Source organism: Siphateles boraxobius, unplaced genomic scaffold, assembly GCF_051911475.1.
Source record: "Siphateles boraxobius isolate OS27281-9 unplaced genomic scaffold, OSU_SipBor_1 19, whole genome shotgun sequence".
Classification (NCBI taxonomy): domain Eukaryota; kingdom Metazoa; phylum Chordata; class Actinopteri; order Cypriniformes; family Leuciscidae; genus Siphateles; species Siphateles boraxobius.
This window is the reverse complement of record NW_027508799.1, coordinates 7,753,213-7,778,983: the sequence shown is the minus strand read 5'-3', so window position 1 is coordinate 7,778,983 and position 25,771 is coordinate 7,753,213. Positions and strand designations below refer to the sequence as shown.

Genomic DNA, 25,771 nt, shown 5'->3' with positions numbered 1-25,771 from the left:
ACGACGGTGTGTGTCGTTGAAATGGCGTTTGACCGTCGTTACCAATCAAAATACTATTTGTTATATCATTGTATTTACTCGAGATTACTTAATACAGAAAACTGAGGTATGTAATTATTATTTTTATATATATGTATTTGATGTGCTTTTTTTCTTCAAAAAGCCGTATTGGAAAGTAAAGAACCACATCAAAATAATTAAACTCTTATCAAATTATTTTTTTTAAATAACTTAAAATAAACCTTTTGTAACAAGGTTAAAAAAAACGATGCTTTTTTAAAGCACTACAGATGATAAAACCACGATATATATATTTTATCATATGTAGTGCTTTTAAAAAAAATTCAGCGTTTTTTTTTTCAGTTCAGTTCAGCTAACGTTAATGTTTTTAACAATATCACCATTTGACCACGTTCTTGTGGCGCTGAATAAAAAAAATAAAAAAACCGATGAACCAAGAGGAAGATGAAGAAAAATGAAGAAGGGGGGCGTGGTCAGGTTTCTTCCTGACAGTCATAGTAGGAAAGGTGTGAATTTTAAGTGCTGTTGTTTTTTATATATTTATAAGTAGCTAGTCGTGTTAGTTTTTTGTAATTTATGTGGAAGTAAATAATTGCAGTTTGACGTCTGGGTTACAAATCAGTTGTGATTGCCATTTTATTCATTAAGAAAGTAACTGTTTCGTTATTTCCTTGCTACCTAATATCTAGCTAGCTTCATCGCTAGCAGCATGTTGCTAGCTTACATGCAAAATCCTTGGTTCTCAATAAACTATCGAAACAGGATTATTTATGGGACCTTCCCTAAATTATCCTTTTAATTAATTAATTAATTAAAATAAATTCAGTTTGTAGCACAACATAGTTCAAATGGATGGCAAATAGTAATTAGCCTAAATTATGACCAAGACTTGCATTATACCTACATGTTGTCTGACTAATCAGATTCTCTGTCATGAACTGCAATTTCTGTCATATTGCCACAAATAATTTCAGTCTAATGTATCCCAAACTGTAAATGTTTTCTCTTTAGAGAAAAAGGTAGTTTCAGCATTATACAAATAATAGTATCGGTCACAGCACAGCTATCCAAATTATTTAAATTCAGGGCATCAATTCAGCTAGGTATATAACATTTTAAAGAATAAAAAAAAATGCAGTAATGGCAAAATCGGTTGACATAATACAGTTCAGGTTCATTGTTATTGCCTATTTTAGATTATAGCCACAAGTCAAGTCACCTTTATTTATATAATGCTTTTTACAATACAGATTGTTTTAAATCAGTTTGAATTTTTTTTTTATTTAGCTATGGAGAAAACAGTGATGTCATCATCCAGCTCACTTCAGTTCTCATATAATGGTGTCAATGCTCTCTCTTTCCTGTTTTGTATTTCTTTGTGCTTTTACTTTTATACTTCAATTATTTCTATTTAAAAACATCTACAAATGGCATCAGAGTCATTAAAACAATTTAATGAATGGCTGGAAGCAGCAAAAACCATGGCTGACGAGTTGGAAACCCAAAAGGTATGTTTTTCATACATTATTTCTCTATCATGGTATTTACCTTAATTTAAAAGAAAATGCCTCTGCAAATGCTTCCCCCAAATGTATCATTTAGTTTTTACTTTTAGACTAAAAAGAAAAGAAAAAAAAAAGGCAACTGAAGTCTCCAATGTTTCCTGGAGGAAGAGAGACCAGCATGGGAACATCCTGCCACAACGTGTTCGGAAGAATCGATCTGGTCAGTAAAATATACATGTATACTGTTGTTCACAAGTGTCTAAGCTTTTGGTCAGCAGTAATGTTTTCTATATCCTTACATTTTGTGTTTGCAGTTAAACCTGCCTGCACTAGGGAGCTCTCAGAGGTTGAGGAGGTGCAAATTAATGACATTCTGCAAGAGGTCCCAAGTCTTGGTAAGCATATTGAATTGAAAGCCTAAATAATTTCAGCTTTTATATTTAAATTTAAAATGTCACATAAAGGCAACTGTCAAAAGTATGTAATTCCCATTTCCATCATGCATATGAAGTGACAAAGCCATATGAGAAATTGCTAATTTGCTTTATTAAAATGCATTATTGCAACTGGCTTTTTCCTTATTATTATGATTATTATTATTTTTTTATTATTAATTTAGATCAACATCTTCAGAGGCTAAAAAACCTGCTAACTTCTGTCACTGTCTCTACATCAGTGGAAGTAGAAGAGACACCAACCATGTCTGCATGGACCAAAAGACAGGTCATCTCTGAAAGAAAATTCAGGGCTGCAATGCCAGAGATCTTAAATTGCATGTTGGCTGCAGAGACAGTAACCCAGCATTGCTGTCAACAATGCAAAACTGTTGATGCTGTTGTCCGTTGCCTAGACTGTGTTCCCTCAGGAAATCAGTTTTTCTGTTCAACATGTGACACCGAGATCCACAGAAAAAATGTTTTCCATGATAGGGAAGCTATGTTTGATGGTTTTTTAAAACCAATTCCACCAACATCCTTAGTGGTGGTTGATGAAAGTGGTCAATATCAACTCAGTGAACGAGGTATGTTCAGATAATGTAGTAGGTGCCCTCTGCAGTTTCCTTTAACTGAATATTTTTATTTTGTATTTTTTAAAATTTGTTAAGTAAATGTGTAGACATTACTGATATTACTTTCTGAAATTTGATTTACTGCAGTGTGTATGCTTCCAATTCCTCCACCGATGCAAATCTGTTCCTGTGGTCCAAACCAAGACTTCAAAATTATCCCAGGAAAGCAGACTGTATTGGTGACTATCAATGGTATGTTTTGTCACTTCCTTCTACCTTTTTATATCCGACCAGATGAAGTCAAGCATAATAATGGCTTACTATATTCTTTTGTCCTGTGCTGTACAAATACTGGTCAAATAGTAAACGCATGTTTGTTTTAAGGTCCATACAACCTGTGTCTGCCGTGTATAAGCTGTCCACTTTGTTCTTCCAAATGGACTCCTGGGATTAGTGACTTGCTTGAATACAGATACTGGCCAGCAACCACCAGCTGCCAAATGCTGTTCAAGTTTGATCTGTTCACATCATTTGAGCAGATGAAATTAGCCAGCCCAGCTTTATCCCAACAAGCATTTATCAGAATGCTTGAACATCGATCTCTTTGCACTGGTCGGGTAAGGGCTGTTTTCATTTCCAAAGTGTTTAAATTTCAGACTTCAAAATCTTTTATTAACCAAAATAATACCATCCTTCTTTCCAGACGGGTAGTATTTGTGGTGATACATTCCACAGAGTCTTTCGGGAGTTTGCCTTCTGCAACTTTAAGAAAGAAGATCTGTGCCTGATGGAGCCCTTTAAATGCCCAGCATGCACACCAGACATGCTGGCTATATCTGCAGACGGTAATAGAAAACATTACCGGTTCAAGAAGTCAAAAGGGTAAGTGGAATCTTTTTATTTATTTATTTACATATAGGGTCGTGCAGTGGTCTTTTTGTGTAGCCCTGCAATAGAGTGGCAGATATGTCCATGCTGCACGTCACCTGTCACCCAGTGCATGATGGGATAGGCTAGACCTCCCCCCAATGCCATTACCCTCTAAAGGAAAAGCAAGTATAGCTATTGGTTGGATGGACTGATAGTTATTTATAGAGAAACAATGCTTCACCTTATTGCTGTAAAAACTAACAATAATTTTGTGGCATCTAAACATATTTCTTCGACACAAAAATGGTGGCTCTAGTCATTATATAATTATACTTTTATTTTAAAGTATGTGTGATTGCTTCACATTTAAACTTAAATGCTTTTACAATTTAAAAAGTGTTTGAAAGATATAACACTATTTTAAACAAGCTTGTGATATTACAGTTCTATGACAACAATCTGCTAAATTGTTCAGGAACTTTTTCTCCCTTCTTTAGCTTGAAGACATGAACAACAATAAAGGTATTATTTATTTTTTTACTTTAAACAGTATGTTTTTTACTTCTTACACAAGTTAATGCCTAATTATAGCATTCATTTCCACGGGACAAATACATGCTGATACTCTAAACGCAGTGTTCCAGATCAAATGTAGTTCATGCAGACTAAAATGTGTGGCACCTTTATGGTTAATTGTCATATTAATTTAGGTGAATGCAACGTTTAATTATTATGATTATGTTATTGTTTTGGTGATGAATTCCTCTCATTTAACAGGACAGACGAACCATCTCTTTTTGATGGACTGTTCATCGCACAAGATGCCAAAGTATTTGCCTTTGTTGACCAAATAAGAAGCCAGATGTTAAGTGTAAGGATTTCTTCAACTCTATAACCCTTTTATTTTATTTTATTTTTTACTTGTCCTGGGATTACATGTAACATATTGTTTCTACTTTTAGAGGACAGGTCATGATGTCTGCGGACCGGCAACATTTACAGCAGGCAGAGAAATATCCCAAAAGTCCAGGGCCAAGGTGGATGAAGAGGGCCTTGAAATCGCTGTGTGCAGACATGGAATCTTGCTGCAAGGCTTGAATCACTACCGTGGCGAAATATGCCGACCCAATGTTCCTGCAGAAGGAGCTGGCACAAGCTGCAAATGCAACATTCTTCTGTATGGACATTGCTTGCAGGTAGATAGCCATTGCCAAATGATATATTAAGTTTTTACTGATGTTTTACCTTTATTAATATATGCCATGCATGGGAATAACACACATTTTATATATTATGGAATTAGAAAATTAATATGGTAACAAGTCACATAGGTCCTGGTTTGTCTCCTTACCAGTTTTGCAAATTTTCCCATTACAGGTACTGGCCTTATTTGGAAAAGATGGCAGAGAAGTTATCTGAGATCCAACCACTGACCATGATGAAGCCTTTTCTCTCTGTAATGCATGCCAAGGCTCACACTGGCAAATGTGAGGTACAGTGTGCAAGTTAAGTTTACGTTTTAACGCAAGTTTTTAGAAACGTATCATTGCAGAATCAGAAAAAGTTAGCTTGATTTTTATCTATGTAAATATGCACGTTTAAAAAGAAATAGTGCATGTTAGTGAAATACTTTAATGCAGTGGTTTTCAAACGTGTCCTGGAGGACCCCAGCACTGCATTGTGTACAGTATGACACTGACCTTATCTGACACACCCAATTCAGGTCTTGCAGTCTTGAGCTGATGAGTTAAATCAAGTGCGACATACAATTGAGATATACAAAATGTGTGGTGCTGGGGGTCCTCAAGGACAAGTTTAAAACCACTTATTTAGTGTGTGTGTGTGTGTGTGTGTGTGTGTGTGTGTGTGTGTGTGTGTGTGTGTGTGTGTGTGTGTGTGTGTGTGTGTGTGTGTGTGTGTGTGTGTGTGTGTGTGTGTGTTAGGTGTATATATATATATATACACACACACACACACACAACGCTTATGAACTGTTAAAACATAGTTAACATTACTATCAGTTGTGAAAGCTTTTCTTTCATTATTATCCTACCTCAGAACATTGTATATTTTTACATATTAAACATCAAAATTTGCTCATGGCCAAATTCAATTGAGGATTCAAAAACAAGATTTGAATGATAAAGGTCTTAATCGTATTCTTTGGAGCAGGTTAGGTGGGGCGGTAGAAGTCAGGATGGTACAGGAAATACTGTTGGTGAAGAGGTGGAACAGGTCAATAGCTTCCTTTCAAGGGCAGCTCTTACAACAAAGTACATGACTAAGTCAGGTTGGTTGAAAAAAGGGTTAACCCTTGTGTTGTACACGCAATGCTAGATTGTACAATTGATTTGTTCTTATCGGTTTTGTTTTTTATCGGCAGAGGAGATATGATAACTGTGCTTGCCATGGGATGGAACCATAGAAAGGTGCAGAGTCTCCACAAGACACTGGCGAAAAGATTTGTCAAAGTAAGAAGCCTACACTGCACATTAACCCACCGGGTCTGAGGTGTTTTCTGGGCCCTGGAGACACTATAATCAAGAAAGTGGTTCATCCATTGCACTCCGGCTATGCTGGTCCCTGCGAATTCCCCAAATGTATAATCTTGACTGCATAACTGGCAATGGGGGGACTGTGATCGCGCTCTCCCTGCATTTTTTTCGGGGGCATTTGTGGTTAATTTTGCAGTGTTGCTATGTTTTCTGTCTTTTTTTTTTTTAAATAGACTACACAGAGAGCAGAAATGGAAGCAGCCAATCTTGAGAGTCTCAAGCAGGAGTTAAACATCTCTATGGAGGATGCAACGCAAACGGAGGAGACTTGGTGAGCTCAAAAAGACACTTAGAGAGAAGATAGTGCTGTACAACACCATTCCTGGCTGTGAAGAGAAAATTGACACCGAAGCAGCATGCAGTCTCTCTGATGATTTTATTCTGCCTTGGGAAGCACAAGGAGATGGTAAGTAATGTGTTGTATTTTTGTGCTTTTTTAAATTCACAAAATTCAGTTGATTGTTAATACAAGTAATAACAGTCAGCAATTTAACACTGCCACCCAGTAAAAAAGGTGCAACATACAGTAAAGAATAAAACATAATATATTCTGTTGTTATCTAAAATATAATTTGTAATGTTCCCATATGATATAGTGATAATCTGATAGTTATTGTTACTCCTGTAACACCCATTCTATATTAGTAGTGGTGGTCATCACTTTTTTTTTTTTTTATAAGAGCTGCAATAACCAAACACATTCAAGATGAAAGCCATATCTATCCTGAAATAGCAAAATCCAACCCAAGCACGAAATAAATTTGCCTACAAATTAGACATCCTACATCATTCAATATGTCTTTTAATTTAAAAAAAATCCACATATCTTAATACTGGGATGAGCATTTCTTTAACTTTCTGTTATATTGTAGTGTGATGTTTCAGTTGTTGTCAATTAGGTGTATTGGCTGCATTATTATATGCATACTTAAGGGATGATACAATTAGGATATTTTCTATATTTACTACCCTTATACATTTTATAAAGTACTTCATCAATATTATTCTCAAGGCGCTCAAAATGCCTAATGAAGAACACTGTGCTAGACGTAAAGCTGAATATGTTGTGTGTTAGTTTTAATTTTTTTTCCCTCCACTTTTATTTTCAAAAATAGTGGTGAGTCTCCGCTTGAAGAGGCGAGTGTTTGACCAAGTCATGCTGGTCAGGCGCATGGAGGAGAAGATAATCATTGTAAAGGAGATGACTCAGCATTATCAACATCTAAAGAAAACATTGGAGAAACTGGACAGTCTCCTTCAGGAGACTAAAGAGGACATCAAGATCCATAGTATGTACGATAAATGTTTTTTATTATTTTATATGTAAAAATATGCTGATGCCGGTTGCCATTAACCAGGATCTTATAGTTTCCTGTAAATAATTTTAAATCACAATACTTATGAACTGTTATTTTTTTGTTTGTTTTGTGTTTTAATGAAATGCTGCCTAATTATCAATGTCAATTTTCTTCACTTTTTACTTAAGATCCCCCTAGAGAGCTGACCGAAGAGGGACGCAGGGGGCTATACTGCTGTATCTTACACAAGCGGCACATTCTGCAGCAAAAACTTGCAGCAGTCACCAGCACCTATGGCAGTGTCAACACAGACCCTTCCTTCTTCACGCTGGAGGAAGATGTTGAAGAGGAGAGTGAGGACAACAGCAGTCCAGAACTTTCTGAAGAAGAGTCTTAAAGTTTTAGCACAAACATTGGAAGCATTGGATCTTCCCAAAATCAGACTCTTGAGTTTTGAGTCTGGAAATTAAACATTTTTTCAGATGAATTAAATAAATAATAAATAAGTAAAAGTCATTCTAACCCTGGGCTACTGTGTCTGTTGTTTTTTCTTACACCAACATGTTCTAATTCTTTGCCGTTTTGGCTCTGATTGAACAGAAGGCTCTACATTATCCATGTGCTTTTACAGCTTGCTTACTTGTTACTTTTATATTTCAGATTTTACATTTGGCATTACATTACACCTTAACTGTTAAAAATCATTTGTTATTATTTATTGGACATTTAATAAATATTTATATTAATTTATACATTTTGATCTTTAAGGCAATAGATTTCATAATAATTTGTATGCACAGACTCAATATTTAATCTCAGTTTTATATCCATTTTAAAATATATTAAGTAATTTTAATAAAACTAATGACAAATGCTATTTATTTTCTTCCTCACTTTAAAATAGGATTTTATGTTAACATGAACTACATTAGTACTCATGAACAACAATACAAAATACTTATACAGATTTTGTAGAATACAGTGTATTTATAATTTATATATTATAAATATATATTAATTATTATTTTGCACCATGGTCTATGTCCTTAATGATAATTAACGTGATCATAGAGCCCCGAATGCTGATACTGGTGTTTTTTAGTTTTATAACCCATTTTTGTATTTTGCGCACAAGTGGCCAAAGCAGCATAATAGCTCATAACAATACATAAAAATTTATTTACACATCATTCATATTGCTTTTTTTTTTTTTTGCAACCAATAATTAAACCGAGACAAGCATATACAAATATAATGCCTGTAAATCATTGTGTTGCAGGATTTTACTCCTGTAAAAAATCCTGTTTATGGTGGGGTTAGGGTTAGGTACATTCGTTGTGTGTGTGTGTGTGTGTGTGTGTGTGTCTGTGTGTGTGTGTGTGTGTGTGTGTGTGTGTGTGTGTGTGTGTGTGTGTGTGTGTGTGTGTGTGTGTGTGTGTGTGTGTGTGTCTGTGTGTGAGCATATGCAAATATAATGCCTGTGAATCATTGTGTTGCAGGATTTTACTCCTGTAAAAAATCCTGTTTATGGTGGGGTTAGGGTTAGGTACATTCGTTGTGTGTGTGTGTGTGTGTGTGTGTGTGTGTGTGTGTGTGTGTGTGTGTGTGTGTGTGTGTGTGTGTGTGTGTGTGTGTGTGTCTGTGTGTGTGTGTGTGTGTGTGTGTGTGTGTGTGTGTGTGTGTGTGTGTGTGTGTGTGTGTGTGTGTCTGTGTGTGAGCATATGCAAATATAATGCCTGTGAATCATCGTGTTGCAGGATTTTACTCCTGTAAAAAATCCTGTTTATGGTGGGGTTAGGGTTAGGTACATTCGTTGTGTGTGTGTGTGTGTGTGTGTGTGTGTGTGTGTGTGTGTGTGTGTGTGTGTGTGTGTGTGTGTCTGTGTGTGTGTGTGTGTGTGTGTGTGTGTGTGTGTGTGTGTGTGTGTGTGTGTGTGTGTGTGTGTGTGTGTGTGTGTGTGTGTGTCTGTGTGTGAGCATATGCAAATATAATGCCTGTGAATCATCGTGTTGCAGGATTTTACTCCTGTAAAAAATCCTGTTTATAGATGGATAGGTGGGGTTAGGGTTAGGGTTAGGTACATTCGTTGTGTGTGTGTGTGAGAGAGAGAGTGTGTCTGTGTGTGTGTGAGAGAGTGTTTGTGTGAGAGAGAGTGTATGTGTGTTTGAGAGAGAGTGTGTGTGTTTGAGAGAGTGTGTGTCTGTGTGTGAGAGAGTGTGTGTCTGTGTGTGTGAGAGAGTGTGTGTGTGTGTGTGTGTGTGTGTGTGTGTGTGTGTGTGTGTGTGTGTGTGTGTGTGTGTGTGTGTGAGCATATGCAAATATAATGCCTGTGAATCACCATGTTGCAGGATTTTACTCCTGTAAAAAATCCTGTTTATAGATGGATAGGTGGGGTTAGGGTTAGGTACATTCGTTGTGTGTGTGTGTGTGTGTGTGTGTGTGTGTGTGTGTGTGTGTGTGTGTGTGTGTGTGTGTGTGTGTGTGTGTGTGTGTGTGTGCGTGTGAGCATATGCAAATATAATGCCTGTGAATCATCATGTTGCAGGATTTTACTCCTGTAAAAAAATCCTGTTTATAGATGATGGATAGGTGCGGTTAGGGTTAGGTACATTCGTTGTGTGTGTGTGTGTGTGTGTGTGAGAGAGAGTGAGTGTATGTGCGTGTGAGCATATGCAAATATAATGCCTGTGAATCATCATGTTGCAGGATTTTACTCCTGTAAAAAATCCTGTTTATAGATGGATAGGTGGGGTTAGGGTTAGGTACATTCGTTGTGTGTGTGTGTGTGTGTGTGTGTGTGTGTGTGTGTGTGTGTGTGTGTGTGTGTGTGTGTGTGTGTGTGTGTGTGTGTGTGTGTGTGTGTGTGTGAGAGAGTGAGTGTATGTGTGTGTGAGAGAGTGTCTGTGTGAGAGAGAGTGTGTGTCTGTGTTTGAGAGAGATAGAAAGTGTGTGTGTGTGTGTGTGTGTGAGAGAGAGAGAGAGAGAGAGAGAGAGTGTGTCTGTCTGTGTGTGTGTGTGTGTGTGTGTTTCTGTATGTCTGTCTGTGTGTGTGTGTGTGTGTGTGTGTGTGAGAGAGAGAGAGAGAGAGTGTGTGTGTGTGTGTGTGTGTGTGTGTGAGAGAGTGTCTGTGTTTGAGAGAGTGTGTGTCTGTGTGTGTGAGTGTGTGTGTGTGAGAGAGAGTCCGTGTGTTTGAGAGAGAGAGTGTGTGTGTGTGTGTGTGTGTGTGTGTGAGAGAGAGAGAGAGAGAGAGAGAGAGTGTGTGTGTGTGTGTGGGTGTGAGAGAGAGAGAGAGAGAGAGAGAGAGAGAGAGTGTGTGTGTGTGTGGGGGGGGAGGGGGAGGGGTGCGTGCGTATGTGTACTGGTTTTCCTATCATACAGATTTATGTATTTTAAAAATGCAGAATGTTTTCTGTGAGGGGTAGGTCTTGTGTTTGAACAGAATAAAAACCATTCCGTCTATGGAATGTCCCCATTATGATAGGAATACCAGTGTGTGTGTGCAAAGGGCGGGACTTCATGAAAAGGACCAGCTGGCACACAACATCATGATTAATTTGTTTAATTCTGCTATTTATTGTTTTTAAATGCGTAGCAAAGACAGCGGTTTTCCATAGCAATGATTCGATCTCTCAGTCCAATAACAAGTTTTGCAATGAATGGGTGATTTTATAACAGAGGGAAATTCTTGACTACATTACCCAATTATATCAAAGCCCAGTGGCGGGTGGGCGTGGCTTGGGGCATCGTTTAACAAAAAGCATTTTCTCGTATTTATAGTATTTAGTCTTCCTTGTGTTCTTACCTGCAGAGAAAGGAAGTACCAGCTTCAGATGCTTCTAACCCAAGGCCCCAAAATATATTTGTCTATCCTCCCATACACACATTATAGATTTAAAAACACATCTTGATTGTGATCTAATAGGTCCGTTAGGGTAATGAATAATAAAACTGAAGAATAATAATAACGTGGCTTTCTGAAAATTTCAGCAGTAAAAATATCATTAAATGCATTTAGTTACAGTACATATATTTTTGCTCTTAGATGACAGATATAAACAATCTTAAAAATCAAGTGTATATGAAGGAACAGAGACAGTGACGTATTTCAAAACATTTTATTAGTCCAGTCATCAAACACAGAAAACAGATAATGTGCTGTAAAAAGCAGTAATAGAAACAGAACACAAGAATAAATCAGAACTGATATGCCTTAACACTGAAAGACAAAATTGCAAGTCAGTCTCTGTAACTGTCATACAAGGCATCTACTTTACACTAGCAACAAACAATACATCGGAACACACACTCATCTTCAGGATGAACTTTGGAAATTTTCTCTTGGCTCCCAGGAATTTTTCCACTTTTTCCCACTGTAAGACAGCAAAAAGTGTTAGTTACAATGTTCATAACTGGAATACTAATACTATCTTGGTTCTGTACAACAAGATAAGATATGTAATCCATATAATGTATTTTGTATATTATATAATGTAATTGTTTGAAAATATGCATTCAGCAGAGGATTTAATTATTCACACTACAGTCAGAATGTGTCCCATTTGATTGAGTGTTCGCAATCAATTATAATCTCATTGTTCAAGCCAAAAAAAAATGCAGTTCTGAACAAAGGCTTGATAAAAAAGTAAATACTTGAAACTAAGAGTGGTTGAAAGCATTAAATAATAGATAAAAATAAAAAGCACACCACATTTCAAATGATATTACATTGAAGTCTGAAGTCCTGATCAAACTGCATAAATGTTTAAATGTTTATGTAATGTTTATTATTTTTCTCTAATGTTTATATAATTTTTATTTTTGTTAGTTCTGTCAATTTTCTACAGTACAGTAAACTTTAAATAATATCCATACCATCCAGAGCAAGGATGCCACTGCACCAACACCTCCGCATGACCCTTAGCAGAAACAGAAAGAAACATGGGTTAATGTTAATGACATTTACTTACAACACATGAAGTAACAATCATACTTCTGCTGAACGCTAAATACAACATTAAATCCAAGTGAAATTAATAGTTAGTGGGACTAAGTCTATCATAGTAAGCATAATAAAACTTTAATAATTAGCATAATTCAATAACTTTATTACTATATTAACAATACAATTTTGTAAAATATGGAACAGCAGTTTTTATTTTTGTCACACAACCATTGCTATGGTCAGGATTTTTAAGTTGTGCATAAATTTGCACAACTTAAATTGTGAAGTAAAATATTTCTTGTTAAAATCCACGGTTGAACATTATAACATGAATTATATGAATACCTAAACCTTACATTAATTACTTAGTATATTTGGTCATGTTTTTTGCAATTACATTGGAATTACAACATACAAAATAGCAAAATAATATTGTTATTGTGAATGTGTTTTTTTGTTTGTTCATTATTTCAGTATTTTTAAATGTTTTTTTAAACAAACCTCCCTGATTCTTTTCCTCAAATTTTTTTTGTAGGGGAAACTGGTTGATTCTTTATGCATGGGGCATTCTGAAAAAAAATTAAATATGGTTATAATTTGTAACAGACATAAGTAAAAGAAAAAGTTAGCAAACATCTTCTTAACATTACCATGAGGGTCATGGATAAAGCAAATTTTTAAAAGGAAAATAAAAATTGCAGCTTAGTGTAAACATATGGACAGGACCGTTTTCATTGATGTTACAGTAATATGACAATGATTATTTTTGAGACATGGGAATTCCCATAACACACCACACTTTTTTTGTTTAAGTTACAGATTTTATTGTTTGGAGACTGTCTTTTTACAATGCTCACATGCTCATGATATTTTTTTGTCACTCGTTACTGAGATGTAATTATTATTCCTGCAGTTACATCTTAGATTCATGTTTTTTAAACACTGTTGGGACACTTCATTTCATGATTTGTATGAACACGGGGAATGGTCAAAGCAACACAAAAATTCTTTACATATACATATATGTAAAGTGTAAATACACATATATTTAACTTAGAAAAGCTAAGAGTGCCACGGCATTTGTTCATTCAATGTGTTTGACTTCCAGAGTAATATGCTTTCAATTTATTAAAATTGATTAATTAAATAAAGCTGTACAAAAGCAGTCCGTTGTGCTGCTTTATTGTGCAAACTTTTAACTGTTAAGACATTTCAATTTTATTATCATAACCAAACACACTGGTTCATAGCACATGTACTTCACTTTGTTATTCTTCTATTCATTTACCTTTAGATGCTAATAAATCGGAGGTTCGCACATTCAAAGAAAATAGCTTACTTCCAATGGTGCAAAATAAGATGGATACTAAATGTATGTTTCTTAATTATATATTTGTTTACATTAAATCATTTAGCAGACGCTTTTATTCAAAGCAATTTACAAATGAGGAGAACAATAAAAGCACTCAGATCAACAGGAGGGCTTAGGTACTGTATGGTCATAACACTGAATAGCTTGCTATAAATATGTTGCAATGTGTGCAAAAGAAAATATTACAATATGTACATTGGTAGAATTCTAACCCAGTCCTTTTCAAAAAACAATGAGAAAGGCCCTGTTCTTTTAGCACTAAACCTGTGATCACATTGCAAAATCAAACATAGCTTTGATTCATATGTCAAAAGGAAAATCCTCAAATCAACAAATCCACACATACCTTTATGATCTAATTTTCTCTTTATTTGTCTTTTTTTTCGTGAGGAAGATACTGGGCCTGGACTGCCGAGCTCAGTGGACCGTTTAGAACAGGTAGAAAGGGTAGAGGCTGGTGGCAGAGGAGAAGCCAGAGAAGAAGATACAGGACTAGACTGAGAGGAGATGAAAACAGGATGAGTCAGGGGGGAGACTGGAGGAGCAATGGATAAAGACATAGGAGATGTCAAGGAGGTGGTGAACGAAACAAGAGAAGCCAAGGAGGCAGATGCAGGAGGAAGTGAAAGAGTGTCAGACTCAGGGCTGAGCAGTGGTGTGGACTCTGATGCTGGGTCTTCTGGTGGAGTCTCTGTCTGTGAGCTGTTTATGGCAGAACTCTCTCCCATGCTGCTCGCTTCTTTATCTGCAATAGCCACTGTTGGAAAAATAAAATTGTGATATGAACCTTTGCATAAGCTCCTGCAAACAACACATTTAAAAGAAAACTCTATTTAAAGTCTGGAATACACTATACAACTTGTAGCCTCTGTTCTGGGCACAATAAACTAAAAAATATGTGCCTCATTGCTTAGGAAACACATGACCAAATAAAACAATATGGCCCGGTTTCACAGACAGGGTTTAGATTAAGCCAGGATTAAGCCTTAGTTCAATTAGGACATTTAAGTAACTTACAAATGTGCCCTAGAAAAGTTAAAGTAGTTAAAACAGCTCAAACATGCATTTTAGTCTGGGACTAGCTTAAGCCTTGTCTATGAAACAGGGGGAAAGTGTTATAAAAATTGTCTTAAATTATAAAACATGTTTGATATCCTCCATCTGGATGGAATCATAGCCTGAAGCTAAAAAATAAATAAAAATAAAAGTCTGTGGCTATCATACACTTCTTGATTTTCTGTGAAGTCTTACTGCCCAGAATGTGTATGCTGGCTCTGACTTTAGGCAACTAGCATCAATTTCTGAATCGAGGCAAAAATATGGGCAAAAGTCATGTAGTGTATTCCAGCCGCACAAAGACATACATGGTGTGAAATTGAATGACCAGGTATACACCACCATGTACAGTTACAGTTCATACAATGTGCTCACCTTAATATATTATAATGTAGTAATCTATGGAAAGAAATTGTAGAATTAAACAACATATACTTGTTGTATTTTGTTGTTGTTTTCAAGGATGAAACATTTATGATTTTATAAGTGCAATAAGTGTAACGAGTGTATGTAACGAATGGATAGAGGGGACAATAGCAAGTAAACAGATCTTTTATTAGAGTAAGTATCACCAGTCTCAGAGAAATGAGAAACAGACAAGGTCTCAGAGGTATAAGAGAGTCGCAGCTGCAGTTCACAAGATGATTCACAATGCGGTGTAATCCGATAGTGGTGGTGATGGCAAGGCAGCGCAGGTTTGCGTGGCCAACTCGATCTGGTGGTCAGACGTGAAGTGATGAACCCAGTGAAGGTGAGAAGTGAAGACAAGGACTGCAACGGCGAACCTCCAGACGAAGACAGGGCAGGAAACACGGGGAGCCGAAGAGACAGGAACACAACAGGCAACATCCACAAAACAACGATCTGACAAACACAAGACGCACTAGATGAGTATAAATAGCAGTGGTAATGCACAACACCTGTCGCTGATAATCCCGAAGGATAATCAGCGACCACGCCCACACACACACATTCATTCACAAAAATACACACACACAGCGCGAGGAAGCGTCCATGAATTTCTCAACCGTGACAGTACCCCTCCCCCTAAGAGCGGCTCCTGGAGCTCCCAGAGGAACCTACCTGTTGATAGTAATCATCAATAAGGGACTGATCCAGAATGTCCCTAGCAGGAACCCTACTTCTCTCCTCCGGACCGTAACCCTCCCAGTCCACCAGATACTGAAATCCGCGTCCCCTCCGTCTCGAGTCCAGAATTCGATGTACCGAATACGTGGGTTCCCCATCTACGAGTCGCGGCGGTGGGGGAACCGGGGCTGGCGGATTAATGGGTGAATAAAATACGGGTTTCAATTTGGAGCATTGGAACACGGGATGAATTCTTCTGTACGCAGGATGGAGTTTGAGGCGAACTGTCACCGGACTAATAATCTTGGTAACAGGAAATGGGCCAATAAATTTGGGAGCTAGCTTATTAGAAACGGAGCGGAGTGGAATGTTCTTAGTAGAAAGCCACACTTTGGAACCGACGACATACACGGGAGGTCTTGACCGGTGGCGATCGGCCTTAACCTTGGTGCGCGCCCTTACTTGGAGCAGAGTCTCACGGGCTCTGGTCCATGTACGGTGACACCTCTGGACAAAAGCGTGAGCGGAGGGGACCGCGACTTCGGATTCCAGACTAGGAAAAATAGGTGGCTGGTATCCTAAGCTACCCTCAAACGGAGATAGGCCCGTGGATGACACAGGTAACGAGTTGTGTGCGTACTCCACCATTGAGAGTTGTTGACACCAAGAGGAAGGATTCTTGGCGGCAACACATCGCAACATTCTCTCCAAATCTTGGTTGGCTCTCTCGGTCTGCCCGTTGCTCTGGGGGTGGTAACCCGAAGATAGACTGACAGTGGCCCCCAGTAATTTACAAAATTCTTGCCAAAATTTGGAGACAAATTGGGATCCCCTGTCAGAGACCACGTCCATCGGGAGGCCATGTAACCGAAAGACGTGATCGATGACAGTCACCGCTGTTTCCTTGGCTGAAGGCAATTTGGGCAAGGGAATAAAATGAGTTGCCTTCGAGAACCGGTCCACTACGGTTAAAACAACCGTATTGCCTTGGGAGGGCGGGAGGGCGGTAACAAAATCTAGCGCTATATGGGACCAGGGTCTCGAAGGGACAGACAGCGGTTGAAGAAGCCCATCTGGGGGTCGATTGGAAGTCTTACCAATCGCACAGATCGAGCAGGCCAAAACAAAATCTCGAATGTCACAAGCCATAGATGGCCACCAGAATCGTTGCTTAACTAGAAATCTAGTTCGGTTTACTCCTGGGTGACAGGCTACATTGGAACAATGACCCCATTGAATAACGTCGGCCCGTAATCCCTCCGGCACAAACAATCGGTTCGGTGGGCACCGGGACGGAGGCGTTACCTCTTCTAAGGCCGTCTTGACCTTCGATTCGACCTCCCATCGGAGTGTGGAGATGAATCGAGTCTCCGGTAAAATGCACTCGGGAGTAGACAGGCGTTCGGATGGATCAAAAATACGAGATAAAGAATCGGGTTTGATGTTCTTAGAACCCGGGCGGTACGAAAGAGTAAAATCAAAACGACCGAAAAAAAGAGCCCACCGAGCCTGCCTGGAGTTGAGTCTTTTGGCAGATTGAATGTATTCTAAGTTCTTGTGATCAGTCCAGACGATAAAAGGTACCCCCGACCCTTCTAACCAATGTCGCCATTCTTCCAATGCTAACTTGACTGCCAACAATTCTCTGTTACCAATGTCATAGTTACGTTCGGTAGGCGACAAGCGATGAGAAAAAAACGCGCAAGGATGCATCTTGTCGTCTGAAGAAGAGCGCTGCGAGAGCACTGCGCCTACCCCCACCTCTGACGCATCGACCTCCACCACGAACTGACGTGACAGATCAGGGGTCGTAAGAATGGGAGCCGAAACGAAGCGGCTCTTCAGGTTGGCGAATACAGCTTCGGCTGTTTCGGACCACCTGAACGTCGTTCTGGGGGAGGTCAAGGCAGTCAGAGGTGCGGCTAGTTGGCTGTAATTACGAATGAAACGTCGGTAAAAATTGGCAAACCCCAGAAACCTCTGTAGGGCCTTACGGGAATCTGGACTTGGCCAATCCACCACAGCCTTAACCTTGTCAGGATCCATACGCACTCCCTCAGACGAAATGACGTAACCTAGGAAAGGGACAGACTGTGCATGAAAAGCGCATTTCTCCGCCTTGACAAAAAGCCCATTCTCTAGCAACCTCTGAAGCACTCGTCTGACGTGCTGAACGTGTTCCTGGAGAGACGAAGAAAAAATCAATATGTCATCCAGGTAGACATAAATGAACTGATCGACCAAGTCTCTCAGCACATCATTGACGAGTGCCTGGAAGACCGCCGGGCTATTGGAAAGTCCGAAAGGCATAACCAAGTATTCAAAGTGCCCCCTGGGGGTGTTAAAAGCGGTCTTCCATTCATCCCCCTTCCTGATGCGGACCAAATGATAAGCATTACGTAAGTCCAGTTTTGTGAAGACCGACGCTCCCTGCAACCTCTCGAAGGCTGAAGACATCAACGGCAAAGGATAAGTATTCTTTACCGTGATGTTGTTCAGCCCTCGGTAATCAATGCAAGGTCGCAGAGAACCGTCCTTCTTCCCCACAAAAAAGAACCCCGCCCCCGCTGGAGAAGAGGAAGGTCGGATGAATTTGGATGCCAGAGAATCAGAAATATATTTCTCCATGGCCTCCCTCTCGGGAACAGACAGAGAATAAAGCTTGCCCTTGGGCGGAGACGTACCTGGCAGTAGATCTATAGCACAGTCATAGGGACGATGCGGAGGAAGAGAAGCAGCTCTGGACTTACTGAACACTTCCTTCAGGTCGAGGTACTCAGCGGGCACGTTTGACAAATTCACCGACTCTTCCTGCAAAACAGAACAAGACAGAGACGAACCAGCAGACACTAAACAAGACGCATAACACTCCGTGCTCCAGGCAGAAACAGAGTTATGTCCCCAGTCTATCCTGGGATTATGCTGCACCAGCCAGGGGTGACCGAGGACAATAGGAACCTGAGGGGAGTCCATAAGGAGAAATGACAGTTCTTCTGAATGATTGCCGGATGTGATGAGTGTTATCTGACTGGTGGTGTGGGATACTGTGGGTAACTGTTGACCATTGAGTGCGTTGACAGAGATCTTGTTAGTGAGTGGTATGGTGGGTATCTGAAGCTGTTGTGCAAGTGACCAGTCCATAAAGTTACCTTCTGCGCCGGAGTCGAGAAGAGCTTGGCAGTGATGTGACCGAGTTGACCACTGCAATCTCACCGGGAGAAGGGTGGAAGAGGTTTTCTGGATGGAGACCCCGCCCGACAGGATCCTCTTCCTCACTGCCGGGCACGCTCTTTTACTGGGCAATTATTGAGAAAATGTCCAGCCCCGCCACAATAGAGACACAATCCTCGGGACCTCCTCCTCTCTCTCTCCTCCCGGGAGAGCCGGGCTCGACCCACCTGCATGGGCTCGTGATCGTCGACGGGGCCGACCGCATCACGAACGTTGAGTGGGGCAACCCCAAGGCTCCTCTGTGTAGGCGTCGTACGAGTGCGTTGTTCCAACCGATGCAAGCGTGCATCCACTCTTAAGGCCAGTTCGATCAGGTCGTCGAGCTTCTCTGGCAGGTCCAGGGTATAAATCTCGTTTTGGATGCGGTCAGCCAGCCCATGCAGGAAGATGTCCCATTGCGCCTCCTCGTTCCAGCGGCACTCTGCGGAGAGGGTGCGAAACTCGATTGAATAGTCGGCGACGGATCTTTCTCCCTGACGGATGTCTGCGAGCTGGCGAGCCGCCTCCCTGCCTGCGACTGCCCGGTCAAACACCCTCTTCATCTCCTCCGAGAGTGCCGCGAACGAGTCACAACAGGATCGATGATTTTCCCACACCGCCGTCCCCCATAGCGCAGCCCGTCCGGACAGAAGTGTAAGCACGAAGGCCACCTTCGAATCTTCAGTGCAAAATGTCTGGGGTTGGAGAGCAAAAAACATAGAGCACTTGGTCAAGAAAGCTCTACAATAACTTGGCTCACCAGAATAACTCTCCGGCGTCGGCAGACGCGGCTCATGTTGACGGACGGGTGCGGGTGGTGCGGGGGGAATCGGCGGTGGGTTGGGCGCAATGGGCAGTCTCAGTTGTTGAATCTGTTGGGTGAGCCCAGACACCTGCGCTACCAATGCCTGCACCGCTCTTCCAGTTGCAGCGAGATTCTCTTCCTGCTGCTCCATTCGGGCTGTGTTATGTGCGAAGTAGTCATTGACATCAGATCCACCTGCTGCCCCCTGCATGGTCAGATCGTTCTGTAACGAATGGATAGAGGGGACAATAGCAAGTAAACAGATCTTTTATTAGAGTAAGTATCACCAGTCTCAGAGAAATGAGAAACAGACAAGGTCTCAGAGGTATAAGAGAGTCGCAGCTGCAGTTCACAAGATGATTCACAATGCGGTGTAATCCGATAGTGGTGGTGATGGCAAGGCAGCGCAGGTTTGCGTGGCCAACTCGATCTGGTGGTCAGACGTGAAGTGATGAACCCAGTGATGGTGAGAAGTGAAGACAAGGACTGCAACGGCGAACCTCCAGACGAAGACAGGGCAGGAAACACGGGGAGCCGAAGAGACAGGAACACAACAGGCAACATCCACAAAACAACGATCTGACAAACACAAGACGCACTAGATGAGTATAAATAGCAGTGGTAATGCACAACACCTGTCGCTGATAATCCCGAAGGATAATCAGCGACCACGCCCACACACACACATTCATTCACAAAAATACACACACACAGCGCGAGGAAGCGTCCATGAATTTCTCAACCGTGACAGTGTAACTCTTAGGGTCTGCATTTGGACTGATACTATTATTTGGTGCGTGACAGGTGATAAGACCACAAAACTGTTAGCTGAACAAGAACATGTCAGTTCTATTGAATGAGACATTCACCATTACAGCTGAGCAGAGGTGTGTACTCTGATGCTGGGTCTGCTGGTGGAGTCTCTGTCTGTGAGCTGTTTATGGCAGAACTCTCTCCCATGCTGCTCGCTTCTTTATCTGCAATAGCCAATGTTGGAAAAAAGAAACTGTGATGTGGACATGAGAATAATAATAATTCAATAATAATTCAGCAAAAACAAATAAATAAAATAAAGTTTTATTATGGTTTTGTAGTTTTATTTATTTTATTATTACGTTTAAGTCCACGTATGAGTTGTATTTATTAATGTAATATCAATTTGACTTTATCAAAATAATACCCCGCTCAAGTTTTCTAATATAATTTCCCTTATGTAAAAAGGTTGGGAATATTATTTTTATATACATATTCTAAAACCTAAGGTGAGAAAAAAATAAAGTCTGCTTGGCCATGTGCAAATGTATATACTGTCGGTAAAACCTATTACTACCATCTTTCCAAATTAATTCTCAAATCAACTGAGGATGCACTAATAAGCAATAAAATATCTGAAAATTTAGCATGCATTGCACATTTGTGTTTATTACCATTAAGAAGACTTTCATACAACCTCTTTATTGTAAGAAAAGCATCCTGAGTATCTTCTGTATCTATCTTCCATGGACAGAAGCACTCAGCAGAAAAACCATTTGAGTTTCTCCTGGCAAGGAGAAGGATTGGGAACCTCTCTAAAAGTTCCCACTTGTGGAGCTGGAATGACATTGAGACAATTATAAAACTGAGAATATTATAAATAACAACAAGTTCGCACACATTATATATTTGGGCTGTCAAATCGAATAACACACACACACACACACACACACACACACACACACACACACACACACACACACACACACACACACACACACACACACACACACACACATACATGTGTGTGCAATATTAAACGTGTGTAAACAATATTATATAAATACAAACTTTAATTTTAGATGAAACTAATCACAATTAATCGATTTGACAGCTCTAGTTTATATTTAATCCACATATCTATAAGGACTGCAACAATCAGAGACCATCATACTGTATATGGGCAAGGGGTAGCCACAGATTTAAAAAGTCTGATTCAAAAATGAAAATGTTCCTTTTCAAGTTTTGGCTTCTTGTCTATGCATTTGAAATTTGCTTGAATGGGTTTTTAGTTATTGTGATACTACAGTACTTTTTATTCTATTCCAGGGGTGTTCAATCCTGCTTCTGCAGGGTCACTATGCAGACTTTAACTCCAAACCCACTTAAACACACCTGAACCCGAAGTTGTAGCTAAACAATGCAAGACAGTGACCCTCTGGGACTGAGTTTGGACCTCCCTGGTCTATACAAATTTTTTATACTTTAAATTAGAAGTTTGTGCATAACATTAGAGTGTTCTTTATCAGACCAGAGTACACCGGAAAAACACACAGATGTTACACCTCAGTCGGTTTGCACTGAAAAAAGAATGAATGCTGAAGCGTCTGTGTATAAATATAACAAATGCATGTGTAAAAGCTAAAGATCAGGGATTATTTACTTACTATTTTATGACTAACATCTGAAAGATAAACCTACCAGTAGATATGTTGCATCATAAACTTTGTTCAGACTGCTGTTTTTTTTTTGACGGTCTTTCCATTCTTGGGAAAGCTGTTCCTTTCTTTTCTCAAGCTTTTGCTTATATGGCTGCTTGGCACTACAGTATTGACATGTTTTGCTTGCTACTCCAATTTTTTTACTGCACATGTAGCAATCCTTTAGAGTAGAAATCTGTTAAAAAAAACATAAATGATATGTGTTATGGGGGGATAATAAATATTTTTTTTACCCCTACTATGTTGACAAGATTCACAGTCTCAGAAAATATTGTCACCACAGTGACCTAACTTTCGAAACATTTAAAGAAAACTGCAACAGTATAATGCTACTCAGAAGCTGGTTTTGAAAATTGTTTTATCAACTTAAAGTCGACATGAAATCAAAATTGACACTATTTACTTTGTTAGTGCATATTCTAGTCTTGTGGTGAACAATTAATCCATGCAAGTTAATGCACAGAAAAAAAATGTTTGCCGTGGTGTTCTTCAATCAAAATCCGAAAAGTTACTTCCGGTCTGGAATGGTTTCCTTTTCTAATGACGTCAGTTTGACGGCTTGGGTTGAAAATGCTTAACAACTCCCCTCAAACCGAGATGGAGATGAGGAGCGCTAAAGTAAAACCCTGCCCTCTGTTTAATATTCACTTTCACTTGGAAATACGTCACAACACTGGAGAAATGCCGTTTGCAACTTCCGGTTAACAGGGACTTTAAGACATTAAGACATTATGGTAGCCTTCTATCAGAAGCATCAACAAACTTTCAACAAACCATAGTGGAACAAGCGACACTTCAAGTTACTAAATACATGAAAACACCAAAAGTACAACCCCAAATTACCATAAGCTCTGACTCACCCGAGACAGTCATTAACCTTTCGAGAATTTACACTTTATCCCCAGAAGAAAGAGCGGTGCTGGGTCGGGGTTTATCCTTTATCCCCTCACACCTAGCTAAATGTAAGGACAGACTTACGATATATGCGGAATTAAATAACTTCCACCAAAGAATGGAGAAAACACTCTTTTTTGGAACCGGCAGCAATCCAAAATTAGCAACCCCCTTTACGGAACGATCAAATTGGAAACCACCACCCCAACAATTACCAAACAAAATATGGGACTTCTTTGATGAAAATGAAAAGCAACTTAAAAAACTTACCTCTAAACCACAAACACCAGAACCAAATTTGTCTTCCGGCGAAATAGGAGCACTCAACTCTCTAGCACAGAGACCAGACTTAATCATTAAACCAGCAGACAAAGGTAACGCGGTGGTTATCATGGATAAACCCGAATACATACAACAAGCCTTACGCCAACTAGGAGACAATCAATACTACCAAAAAATCCACAAACCGATCTATCCGGAGACTATCCCCAAGATTAGGGAGATATTAGAGAGAACGGTCGGAAAAGGATTTCTAGAACCTAAACAAATGAACTTCCTGCTAGGAGAACATAACCCTAGACCTAGAAGATTTTATCTCTGACCCAAAATCCACAAACCCAAGACGGATTGGCCCACCCCACATATGCCCCCGGGGCGCCCCATAGTGTCAGACTGCGGTAGCGAATCATATAGGATAGCAGAATATATCGATCACTACCTAAAACCTATCTCCACCAAACACAATAGTTACATTAGGGACACGTATGATTTCCTCAACAAAATCAGGACAACTCAGTTCCAAACTGAGGTCATCCTCTTCACAATGGATGTAGTGAGCCTCTACACCAACATAGAGACTGAATTGGGTCTTGAAGCAGTCCAAGAAACCTTCCAAAGGTTCCCAGACCCCTCCAGACCAGATAGGACAATTCTGGAATTACTGGAAATTAGCCTAACTCGTAACGACTTTGAATTTGCGGGTAAATATTTTCTCCAAACAAATGGTACAGCGATGGGCAAAAAATTTGCACCGTCCTACGCCGACATTTATATGGCCAATTGGGAAGAAACAGCCTTTCCAAAATGTACCAAAAAACCTACCACCTACTTTCGTTACCTAGATGATATATGGGGTACCTGGGAACATGGAGTCCATGACTTCCAGGAATTTATCGATACCTTGAATAACCATCATAACCGGATTAAGGTTAAAACTACTATCAACAATACGACGGTTAACTTTCTAGACACCACGGTCTTCAAAGGTCCAGACTTTGACATCACCCATATATTAGACACAAAAGTCCATTTCAAAGAAACAGACACACACTCCTTATTACATCACAAAAGTTTCCACCCCAGACATACCTTTGAGGGTATAGTGCGGGCACAACTCACCAGATTCTCGAGAATCTGCTCAGGAGAAAAAGACTTCGAAGAAAGCAAGAAAACATTGTTCAGGGCACTTAAAAAAAGGGGTTACTCCAAAACAAAACTCAATGCCATTTACAAAAAACATACCCAGACACGAACGAATCCGATCCCACAACAAGACACGGATAACCAGATTATAGTCCCCGCTATCTTCACCTACACACCACTGTCGGTCCACTTAAATCGCAAAATCAAAAACAATTTCACCAGAACTTTCGGATCCGAACAAAACATCTCCATAATTTCGGCATATAAAAGGAACCCCAACCTTAAAGACATTCTGGTCAGAAGCAGACTATCTACCAAGACTCCCACACAACTAATTCACAAGCCCAAGTTAATAAGAAAAATAGGACACACCATAGCGTACCCCATTCCAAAAATACCCCTCAACTATACCAACTGTGTTTACTTAATAACGTGCAATAAGTGCCAACTACAATACGTAGGACAAACAAAGAATTCAATAAGGAGTAGACTACATCAACACAAATACAATGTTCGCAAGTCCCTTAGAAAAAATAGGAACCAAACATTAATCAAACACTTCCTTAGACACGGAGTCACGAATATACGTATACAGGGTATAGAACATAACTCCCAATGGACAGAACAACAGAGGAGAAAAACAGAATGGAAATGGATTCAAAAATTAGACACCAAATTCCCGAAGGGTCTTAACGAACGACCAGAACTCAAAAAATTCAGAAAGTAGATCCTCGATTTTCAAATACGGCACACTCACACGATGTGTCTCCCTGGCCGGGTCTCTTTCTCCCCTGACCGTAGGGAGGAGAGACCGGGCCTAGGGAATGGACCAAATGCCCAGACAGGCAGGGAAGTGGGTGGCCCAGACAGGCCTAACACTTTCGGGTCCATTAATGCATATCTCGTTCCAACTACACGATGTAATTTAAATGTCCCAGATATACGAGTTCGTCAAACTAACCAATTATATCCTGTCTCTAGGACAGTCCAAAAAGCACCATGACATCACCGGACAATTTTGGAAAACTAGTGAGGGCCTTCTACGCGTTCCTCAGAGCTTACCACCACGAAAGAACCCTTAGGGAGGGTGAAGAACGAGACGCAACACCACGCCGACTACAACATGTCACCAATTTACTCGACCGAACCATCCGACCGGCCCTCTTGGGTATGAACCAAAAAACCCAGGATCTAATAACGGGCAACGCCCAGAATTGGCTACAGATTGCAATAGAGATCCTCAAGATAC

The 25,771-nt window shown here is 39.9% G+C and overlaps 1 protein-coding gene and 2 long non-coding RNA genes across 3 annotated transcripts; 1 reads left to right on the top strand and 2 right to left on the bottom strand.

Annotated features, from left to right (window-relative positions):
- Positions 1 to 6,211: 6,211 nt before the first annotated feature.
- Positions 6,212 to 7,778, top strand: LOC143742527 (uncharacterized). The gene is made up of 3 exons (XM_077235415.1): positions 6,212 to 6,366; positions 7,076 to 7,249; positions 7,447 to 7,778. Exons 2-3 carry the CDS (start codon positions 7,117 to 7,119, stop codon positions 7,653 to 7,655), a joined length of 342 nt encoding a protein of 113 aa, XP_077091530.1. The 5' UTR covers positions 6,212 to 6,366; positions 7,076 to 7,116; the 3' UTR covers positions 7,656 to 7,778.
- Positions 7,779 to 11,387: 3,609 nt separating this feature from the next.
- LOC143742554 (uncharacterized) lies at positions 11,388 to 12,771 on the bottom strand. Its single transcript, XR_013205470.1, has 3 exons — positions 12,702 to 12,771; positions 12,131 to 12,174; positions 11,388 to 11,628 (listed from the first exon to the last, which is right to left on the bottom strand). It is a non-coding gene; the product is annotated as an uncharacterized LOC143742554 (long non-coding RNA).
- A 1,172-nt stretch (positions 12,772 to 13,943) lies between these two features.
- LOC143742575 (uncharacterized) lies at positions 13,944 to 20,700 on the bottom strand. The gene is made up of 3 exons (XR_013205490.1): positions 20,602 to 20,700; positions 15,004 to 15,027; positions 13,944 to 14,329 (listed from the first exon to the last, which is right to left on the bottom strand). It is a non-coding gene; the product is annotated as an uncharacterized LOC143742575 (long non-coding RNA).
- Between the last annotated feature and the right edge of the window lie 5,071 nt (positions 20,701 to 25,771).